At 45.7% G+C, this 10,705-nt stretch overlaps 2 protein-coding genes across 2 annotated transcripts in view; one reads left to right on the forward strand and one right to left on the reverse strand.

Annotated features, from left to right (window-relative positions):
* The window catches only part of TDRD9 (tudor domain containing 9), a 145,201-nt gene that overhangs the window by 218 nt on the left and 134,278 nt on the right, over positions 1-10,705 (forward strand). The gene's annotated exons all lie outside the window — the stretch shown is intronic.
* Positions 4,519-5,451, reverse strand: RD3L (RD3 like). Its single transcript, XM_007944581.1, has 2 exons — positions 5,153-5,451; positions 4,519-4,816 (listed from the first exon to the last, which is right to left on the reverse strand). The coding sequence occupies exons 1-2, from the start codon at positions 5,449-5,451 to the stop codon at positions 4,519-4,521; spliced, it is 597 nt and encodes a 198-aa protein (XP_007942772.1).

Genomic DNA, 10,705 nt, shown 5'->3' on the forward strand with positions numbered 1-10,705 from the left:
GCCGCCATCCCGAGGTAGGACCGGGCTAGAAGGCGGCGGCGGGCCTGCCCGCGACCCCGCAGCCACGCGGGCTGCGCTTTCCCCCAGGGCCTCGGCCGCCTTCGCCCCTCGGGTGGTCGCCCTCTGGGTGTCGTGGCGGCGACGCCTGCGCCTTGCTCAGTGTCTCTAGCCATCCGCCCCCACCATCTTGGCTTAAGGAGCTTTGCGTAGCCCGCCTGCTCAGGAGATCTGGGAATGCGGAAGGCGGAGGACGCCTTCCGTTTCCAGACGCGCCTGCTCCCTCGTCTGAGGCCTGTGGGACGAGTCGGCCTGGTCTGCGGGCTCCGCACCCTGTGTGGTTGTGGTTGACAGAGTGGTTTTGTTTCATGTTCCAAAAAAAAAAAACAAACTTACTGTCCTGGAGTCTGACCCGACTCAAAGCGACCCCTCCTGGGGTTTGCGAGGTGCTGTCTCCACGGAAGCAGGTTGCCCAACCTTCCTTCCGAGGAGCTGCTGGTGGGTTTGAACCGCCAGCCTTCTGGTGAGCAGTCATGTGCCTCAGACACGAGATCGTTCATCCTCACTTTTCCTCAGATGGTTTCCTTGTCGCATTTATGTTTTGTCGTCGGTCAGCGTGTCCACAGCAGGGCATTCACCAGTCGGCAGTTGGGGCAGGGACCATCAGTGGCGTCGCTTCTGGTCATTATCCCGTCCTTCTCCGAGTGGGCCCTCCCCCGTTGGCATCAACCCCCTGCGCCGTCAGGGGGCCTGTTTTTCCAAGTTAGTCTTGGTCACTTACTCCATGGGATCCTGCCTTTAGGCCCAGACTGTGGCTCAGGTTTTCAAACCTTGCTCCAGGCCGTTCTCTTTCCTGGGGCCTTCGGTAAATGTTCCTTGGAGGCAGTTAGGGGGGACATAGACTCACTGTGCAGCTGTAAAGTGGCCGTTTAGTTCAGAATTTTGCGACCTTTCCTTTCCTTGAGTGACTGTGAGTGCTCTTGTAGACCACTGCCCCTCCTTACTGCCACCCATGTCTCCCCAGAACTAATCAGCAAAGAGCATTGTTTCTAAATGACTTGTTGGGATTTTGGAAGTAATTACTGGTCCTGTCAGAAGGCAAAATTGTAGCTTTAAATGTCATTTGAATCTCTAAGGACTAGTTTTTAGAATTTCCAGTCCCTGTAGACTGAGACTTTTTGTAAAATCAGTAAAAATGATTTTCCAGAGAAGTGAAATTAAAAAGACAGACAAAAGCCCATTTCAGTGATTAAATTCAACATACGTGAAGTGAAAGGTTCAACTGTACATTCCTGGTGGCACACTGGCAGACAGCGTTGGTCTATGAACTACACTGGAATAGTGCTGGCTTAGAGGACATTCTTCTGGAAATACCTTTTGGAGCCTTAACACGTGTATGTCCAATGCCATGGTTTTGAGCATGTGGTAGGTACTCAAATACAGCTATGTTATTTAGTCCTCACACCAACCCTTTGAGGTTCGTGGCATCTTAGAGATGAGGAAACATTTGGGTCATAAAGTGAGTTGCTCATTTTCACACAGTAAGTGGTTGTGGTAGGCAGAGTCACCCTCCAGCGATAGCCACACTACCTATATCCCTGGAACCTGTGGGTAGGTTAGGATACATGGCAAAAGTGATTTTGCAGATGTAATTAAGTTTGAACCAAGAAACCAAACCCATTGCTGTCGAGTCAATTCCAACTCTTAATGACTACAGAATGAGTAGAACTTCTTCATAGGGTTTCCAAGGCTGAAACCTTTACTGAAGCAGACCACCACATCTTTCTCCTGTGGAGCAACTGGTAGGTTCCAACCAACAACCGTTCAGTTAGCAGCCTTAACCACTGTATCACTGCACTCCTGTAGTTAAGGTGGCTGTTGTCGTTAGGTGCCTTTGAGTCGGTTCTGACTTACAGTGACCCTGTGTGAGGGTGTTTCTGTGCAGCCACTGTGTACGTCCATCTTGTTGAGGGGCTTCGTCTTTTTCACTGACCCCCTACTTTACTAAGCATGATACCCTTCTCTAGGGACCGATCCTTCCTAATAACATGACAAAGTCTGAGAGGTGAAGTCTTGAAACCCTAGCTTCCCAGGCACGTTCTAGCTGTACTTCAACCAAGACAGATCCGTTTGTTCTTCTGGCCATGAATCCAGTTCTGCCACCTTTCAGACCTACCAGTGACTTTAAGCAAACCACTGGGCACATCTGAGGTGGTTACTTCTTATGTACAATGGGAATCTCATCACCTGCTTTAAAAGTGAGGGTTGAACGAGAATGTCCATAGGGTGCTTAGCACAGGGCTTGACCGGTAGAATGACTTCAGTCTCACTGAATGCATCGGGCTGGGTGGTTATAAGGCTGACTTTGAGAACCTACTATATGTTGGGTACAAAGCAGAAGGCTTTAACATGGGTTAATTCATTATTTCTTAATATTCCTTAGCTAACATTGTAGCTACTGTTTGAATATTATTTTTTGTTTATTTAAAAAAAAAAAAAAACCTCACTGCTGTCCAGTTGGATCCAGTTCGCTACCCCTCCTTGGGTTTCTGAGCCTTAAAACTTTCCCAGGAGTCCTCACCCCCATCTGCATTTCCCCGCCCCCTTATATTTTTGACCCTAATTCCTTTGACAGCTTTAGGTACTGGAAACAACCCAATGTAGAAAAACATCCATCTATTAATGTGCAGGACGTTATTCGTGTTAATGTTCTGTTTGATTTGTAAATTGTTTTTCTAGGAAAAAACTGCAGTTTTAAATTACATACATCCATAGTCTCACAGGAAAATGGCTATTAGGTTATGGCTAATGACTGAGAGAAACTCAGAATGGTGGAACTCAATTCATTTTCCTGTTCTCTTTTAAAGTCTGTGCGGTTCATTAACTCCATTGTGGGTAACTTAGAGTGGCAGAGGCGTCATTTTCCTCCTGAACCAGTAGGATGACATAACTGAATGTGGTTTCATCAGTTTTTGTAAGATTTCTGATGGGAGTAGATGAAACTGTTATTTAAAAATAATATTTTAACTTTAATATTAACCAGTCACTTTCTGCCTGCCTGAACATGGAAGGTGGCCCTCTGTGGGAAGCGCTGTGGGCTTGTTCATTTTTTTGTCAGTGTCTGGCAGGTGCCTTGTGGGGAGAAAGACTTGTCTCAGGCCTCTTTGTGGCCTGCGTTTCCTGACCGACATGGTGAGTTACCCACTCTGGTATTGGACTTCGTGGACAGGCTTCTGTTGTCTTCAGAACAAACCTTCTATTCTCATCTCTCCTGAAAACTGTTCGCTCTTTGCCGCATTTGCTGTGTGATAAGCTGTTGCACTTTGGGGCATATACATTTCTCCCACAAACAGTTTCTGCTCTGAGAAGTTTTACAGTAAGTGGAGATTTCACAGCTATGTTAGGAAACCAGATCGAGAGGGAGCAGGAGTGAGGGGTGTCTGTATTTTCGATCCACGTAGGGCTGTGTTCCCAATGACCTTGCCTTATTAAGCCCCAGTCATGTGGCTGCCATTTATGTAATGGCTGGGATTTAAGATCAAGTGAGACCAATTCAAAATGGTATATAAGTCAAACGAGAAGGCAGGAAGAAACAGGTCATTTTCTTTTTGAGAGTGTTATTTTGTTCCAATCTTAAATGCTTTCTCTTTTTAGATGAAAGAAAAGCAGTGAGCCTGTTTAAACATATAGACATTAGGTTCCTTGGACTTACCTTTAAGAATGGTTAAGATTCTAGTATTTTATCAAAAAAGTAAATCTGACTAATGAAGCTTCCTACTGTAGTAAACTTTACAGTCTTGTGTTTTATAGTTTAATAGTTTGCTGTCTTAAACTAGCAGTGTAACACAAGTATCAGTTACACGTTTGCATTGGTTTTTGAGAGTAGCAGCTACTGATATTGTTAAACGAACCCATTTTTCCTGATAAAATACAAAACTCTGTTTCCCTCCCCCCCTTAATGTTACTTGAGATTAAAAATATTGTGATGAAAAATGCATCAGAGCTTTGGGATGAAGCATGGCTTTGTTTGCATGCTGCACATTATTTCCTCCCTCACTGTCCTCGTCTCTCCCCCCCTCCACCCCCAAGAATGACCCATCTGGGGATGGTTTCTATGTTACGTTGTAAAGACGGGAGTCATGCACATTCGTACATTTTATTCTATACGTAGCTTCCTTTTTGAGTAAAAGTCAAGATTAATGTCTAATTTTCACACAAAATTTGTCAGATTTCATACTAAATAAATTTACCTTAGTTCCTGTGAGATGTGTTTGAGGTCTAAGAAAATACTTCAAACATTTTTTTCAAAATACTTAGGAAACATCTTAGTTAAAAGCAATGAAAACATAGGGTTTTTAGTGTGATTACAAAAGGAACACTATTTTAAACATGACACACCCACAGGAATTTTAACTTCTGATCTTGCAACAGAGAAAAACATGGAGTCATAGCACTTTTTCTTTTCATATTAAGAGTTTTGATACTAGGATAGTCAGGAGAATGCCTCCGGTTATAAGGGACTTAACTTGAAGGGTAGTAATATGGTAGGTTCCATATTCTGTGTGAGAATGTGGGGAACGTGTTCTTTGTATTTCTGTCTACGTAACTGGAAATAGTGGGTATTTCATCTCTGTCTGAACTCGTGGGACTTGGGCCTGCGCCTCCAGAACGAGCAGAGGTGTTAGCATCCCGTGCTGCCTCCAGCTCCTCTCGCTGACTTCCCTTGTCGGTACTACGGAGGAAGTCTTTCAGAACTTGCTTGAAGATGTAGACGATTTCCCATGGCAAGACATCATTTTCTGCCAAAACTTCTCGAAATCTAGAGGGAAAGCAGTAACGAATCTCTACTTCAGAAACTTTCTCTTGCTGTAGCCCTTTTCCTCCAAAATCTAGCTTAAGCTTCTTACAGTACTTGCCTACCCGTGAGAGATCTGCACTTTGGTTTTAAATTGTGTATCTAGTAATGAAAAGGGAAAAAAAAAAAAATCTTAGCCAGTAAGATACCAGCCTTTGCCACACTCTCCTTAGGGGTTCTGGTTGCTGAGCATTGGCTACATGATTCAAGAGTTCGTGTGCTGGACCACGGTTCCAGTCTGTCCAGGGAACTTGGATCTGGCAGCAGTCAGTCTCACAAGAAAAGAATACAAGGTCTTACCTGCTGAGAATCGGCCCGGTTTGGCAAGGTTGGACTTGGGAGCAGAGAGCTTCAAGTTGTCTTTGTTCAGCAGCTGGGATAGTCGTCTGGGGACTCTGGTAGTTTCTCAGCCAGGTGTAATCCACACCTGTTTTTCTCACTTTCTGTTCATTTTCAATCTCTTGTATTAATCTCTCTCGCTCTTTAAGATGCCATTTTAATTCACGAAGCAGCGTCTTGGTCACCACGTCTGAGCCAGGACAATGTGTAGGTTTGCAGGAGTCATTTTTTGGCCACTTCATCCAGCCAAAAAGTGGCATTTTTAGCCTATGGAAACAATCTCATTTTATTTGCATGAAATGGTATGGTTCTAATGAACAAATGCTGATTTCTTTGCAATAAACTTGCCAGAAAAGTGTGTGAAGTCCTCACCAGTTAGGTATGCAGGTCAAAAGAAATAAGAATAGGACGTGGAACATGGAACTTTTAATTTCTAACTAGGTCAGTGCCAGAAAAACAAGCATTGGAAATGCTTTCATGTGGCTAAGCAGGAATTGGATAATCTACACACAGAACCATTTCTGAAAATAACTCCCTAACACTTGCCGTTAAAACTTCTTAGGAGGCTTTCTGCTTTTAATTGGTTAGAAAGTGCTATCTAAAGGCACATCTTTGCTTCCTGCGTTGTAAAGGCAAGGTTTAAAGCGTACCTGTGAGGCTGAGGATGCGATGTGGTGATGGTGCCAGAGTGTCCTTGAACTGGGGAGGAATCTGGGCTCTACCCGGCCATATCCTGTCCTCTCGGATGTGGCCCCTGTGGAAGGAACGAGCCTCCTAATTTACCCACTGAAACGATGTTTGAAATAAATGACTTTCTGTGTTAGGCATGAGGTTGTGATGTCTTCCTTCAGAGAGAATCCTCATTAATTTCACCTGGTCACTAGGCTAGAAGAAAGGACACAAATAACTTAACCGCTAACTTCACAGATTATGTAACGGTGTACCTTTGGAGTGCAGTTCAGTCTGTTTGCAAAAGGTGCCGGCAGCTCCAGGCGCTGGTCCAGAATGCATCCGGACACATCCTCGGTGACGAGACAAGGCGCGGTAGTCTGGAGCACCCAGATGCGCTCCCGGCTGAAGTTAAGACTGTCGCCTGATGGGAGGCTCTGCTGTGCGTAGCTGTAGGTCACAGCTTACTGCTGTATTTTTATGCCTGGAGAGCTCTAAAAATAACCCGGCTGCTTTTATTCTTCAGCTGTAACTTCCAGGCCATTTAGAAGCCAGGTCACTATCCCCTCTAATGAAAGCAGGAAAAATAGTTCAGGCTTGTCCCTTTGTAAAAAAATTACATCTGAGAAAGCTTGTTGTAATTCAGCAAACGAGGCACACGGTGCTGGCATGGGTCACATGTGAAGTACTTAGCAAAGGTTGCTTTCTGTGCTCATTTTGTGGTTCTTGCTATATAGTACTCAGGCTTGTCAATTTAGCAAGTTGAAATCCTGGAGAAAACGTAAACACTTAAGCAGATAACTTTAGACTATGCTTGAGAATCTCTTTAAAAACATGGTGATAAGGCAATAAGAGCTTAAGATCAGAAAAAAATAGAGACTGAGAACATACAAAGTTCAAAATTAAATTTCAGAATTCATTATGGAAAGCGCTGAAAGTGAACCACGAGGCCGACTGTCTGGGAGAATACTGCTGTGTCCTATCCCAGTGTCGTGTGTCCCTTGCTAAAGAGCGGGCAGGGTGTGAGAGGTCAGCTACTATCTAGCTCTCTGTTAGATGGCTGCATGGTGACCTTTCTTCTTATTACGTAAGTTCCTTCCGTTGCTTTCCCCTTCAGAGGAGCTGGGAAGAGTGGATGTTCTTTAATCAGGCCTGTGGGCGTGCACGGTCGTGAGTGCTGTGTGTGGGCGTCCTGCAGCTCGTGGCATGGACATGTCAGAGGAGATGTCAGGGCTCATGATCTTCAATGAGAAGCCTCTCACATCCCATTGTGTACGGTCCCATGAGAAGGAAAGGACTCCGTTATCGGGACAGAGATGTCCCGCCTGCTGGATTTTCTTTGAAAGAAGCTGAAATGAAGGCACAGCTTTTAAAGAACTTTCTCGGTAGCACTCCTGAAACGCTAACAGCAAGGTTAGAATATGCTGAGGGTGGATGTAAAGCTGGTCTCCCTTCAGGACCTCTGCACTGGGCACCTGCCGTCCGCATGGCTCTGTTTCACCCCACCCCGGGCTGGAGCCGTGTTCACCTCTGACCCTCCGGCTTGGGGCCACCTAGCAGTGTCTTCTGAGGTGCTGGCCTGTTCTCTTCTCCGTGTCACCACACTGTAATTCTCTTTTCAGGGGCCAGCTCAAGTACCAACTCCATTTTTTTTTTTTTTTGGTCTGAAGGAAAATACCACCTTTTTACTCCTTGGCCTCACTGTCTCTTTGGACTCTGCCTTCCTTTCTCTTACAGCTGAACTACAGAGGCTGAGCTGTGTTCTTGCGCCTCTTATGGCCTCTGTTCCTCATCCCTTCCGTTGTTGACATCCCACTCTGTCCCATTCTGTGATTGCCTGCTTTCAGTCTGGGCAGTGGACTGGTTAGGGGCTGGGGACACAGCAGTGCAGCAGACACACCCAGTACAGTCTCTGCCCTCAAGGACCAGCCTTCTATTGAAAAGACAAAACAAGTCAGGAACTGTTCAGTAAGATCGTCATGGGTTATTTGGAACCCTGATGGTGCAGTGGTTAAAGCGCTTGGCTGCTAACCAAAAGGTTAGAGATTCAAACCCACCAAATCTTCATGGAGGAAAGATGTGGCAGTCAGCTTCCATGAAGAATGACAGCCTTGGAAACTCTCTGGGGGCAGTTCTGCTCTGTCCTCTAGGGGTGGTACAAGTCAGAATCAACTCACAGCCTGTCCTCCTGCAGCCGCAGCTCCTCCAATGGGAGAGAATGGTCTCTTCTTCAGAGTTTCAGGCTCTTGCTGGCCTCAGTGCCCGGTGCTGCTGCCGCCACCCTTGCCCTCGTATTGCTTGTGGGTTATGGCATGAGGATGAAGAAAGGAGAAAATAAGAACTAGGGCTTGCCCCACTTTGAGTGGTAGGAGACCCCTTTCCTGACCCAAGGGCTTCCCTGGAGCTCTCTGCAGCCTCACTTCTGGATTTGCACTCTTTACAGAATGCAGAACCACCTCTGGACTTGGACTCGGTCTGCAGGGTCCACTTCTGGATTTGGACTACGTGGTGCTTAGGTCAGGAAACACCAGAAGAAGAAAAAGAATCCTGGTCGTCTTCCCCATCTACCTCCCCACGCACTTTCCAGCCCCTCTGGCTGCTCAGGCATCCGTTCTTGGTTTGCAGCCTCCTGTGTGGTGGGCTTGCTTGATCTTCCATGAGCCTGACCCTTGGATCATTCTTGATGCTTCTTTTCCAAAGCCCAGGTCTAATGTCAGCTTGTTCTGTGGGCTCTACACTTCCCCTGCCGCCACTCATGTCACGTGGCTGTCTGCCCTCTCCCCTCTTCAGACTGACCCTAAAGGAGTCTTATAGCATTCTTTCTCAAAACCCATCTCAGAGTGGAAGTCAGGCTCCCTGCAGTGGTCCCTGGTTCTGCCCCTGCCTTTCTGGCCACCCATCTCCCATTCCCTTGCTGGCACCTTTGTGGAGCCATACTGGCCTACTGTTTTCCCTTGAACTTGCCCGGCACATCCTGCCACAGGGTTCTGCATTTTTGTTTCTCTGACAAAATGCCTTCCCCTGGGGCTGCTGCGTGGCTGCTGCTGCTTCTTCTTCTTCTTCTTTTTTTTTTTTAAGATTTGGGGCAATCTACTTCTATAGAGCTACCACCTGGAAAACCCGGGGGAGGGGGTCTCGCTATGAGTTGGGACCGATTGGATGGCAGTGAGTTGTTTTTTTTTTTTTTTTTGCATGGCTTCTTTAGATTGATGCTTGCATGCCACCTTGTCCCCTTTTTAACATTGTAGCCCCCTTGTCCCACATCTGTCCCTGGCTTCATTTTCCTGTGCGCTTACCACTGTCTGAAATACTGCCTGCATTTCTACTTTCTTTCTCTCCCCAGCTGGCCTGTTGGCTCCAGGAGGGCAATCTCTTTGCTAATTGCTTCGTTCCCAGTGCTTAGAGCAGTGCTGGACGGGGAGTCAGACCACAGTCGCTCACTTGGTGACTCAATTCATGAGCATCCATCAGGCAAACAGTCACCAAAAGAATAGTGACACCATTGTTAACATCAGGCAAAAGGGGACTTTAATACAAAAAACATCTTATTTTTCCATAAAGAGAAATGGAGTTCTGATACATGCAGTAACAGGATGAGCTATGAAGACACTGTGTCGGTGAAGTCAGTCAGACCCAAAAGGGTGAGTGTTGCATGGTCTCCCTTATGTGAAATGTCTAGACAAGGCAGATGTGTAGAGACCAGAGTTTATTGGTGGTGACCAGAGTGGGCCAATAAGCAACATCCTAATAAATGGAGAAAAGATTGAAGCTGTCAAGGATTTCATGTTACTTGGATCCACAGTCACTGCCCATGGAAGCAGCAGTCAAGAAATCAACCAGTATATTGCATTGGGCAAATTTGCTGCAAGAGATCTCTTTAAAGTGTTAAAGAACAAAGATATCTCCTTGAGGACTAAGGTGCACCTGACCCAAGCCATGGTATTTTCAGTTGCCTCATAAGCATGTGAAAACTGGGCAATGAATAAGGAAGACCAAAGAAAAATTGATACCTTTGTGTTACGGTGTTGGTGAAGAATATTGAATATACCCTCGGCTGCCAGAAGAATGACTAAATCTTTTGGATGAAGTACAGCCAGAATTCTAAGAAGTGAGGATGACGAGACTGCATCTCGTGTACTTTGGACATGTTATCATGAGGGACCCGTCCTTGGAGAAGGGCATCATGCTTGGTAAAATAGGCTCGGTGAAAAAGAGAGGTCCCTCAGTGAGAGCGACTGACACAGCAGTGGTTCAAACGTAGCAACGATCGTGAGGATGGTGCAGGACCAGGCAGGGTTTTGTTCTGTGGTCCATGAGGTCACTATGAGTTGGAAACCACTGCTTGGCGCCTAACAACAACAGGTGGGTGGGAAGGGGAAACAGGGAGTTACTGCTTAAGGGGTACTGAGTATCTGATGAAAAATTGAGTATGTGCAGTGGTGATGGTTGTGCAACATGATGGATGTAATTAAACTGAATTATACAATGGAGATAGTTGGAATGGCAAAAGTTACTTATATCTTACTTACCACATTAAAAATTTCAGAAAAGTATTTTATTAAAATGAGTTAAATTTCAGGAATCAGTATGGTACCCCCTTTACTTTTGCAGCAATGTATTTAAGTTAGACGTTGATAAAAATTAACATATTGTGTAATTGTTCCGTGCTGTGGTTGCCCACTCTTCTCACTCAGCGTTTCAGCCACCTTTCCCTGCTGTTGTGAGTAGAGCTGTGGCATTCTTTTAAATGCTGTATAACCAGCCCTAGTCCAGATACACCAGTGTTGTCCCTCTTCTGTTGGACTTTTTTTTTTTCAGGTTTTCATTGTTGTTAAAAACCAAACC

Source organism: Orycteropus afer, unplaced genomic scaffold (assembly GCF_000298275.1).
Source record: "Orycteropus afer afer isolate SDZICR_OR568_19922 unplaced genomic scaffold, OryAfe1.0 scaffold00128, whole genome shotgun sequence".
Taxonomy (NCBI): Eukaryota; Metazoa; Chordata; class Mammalia; order Tubulidentata; family Orycteropodidae; genus Orycteropus; species Orycteropus afer.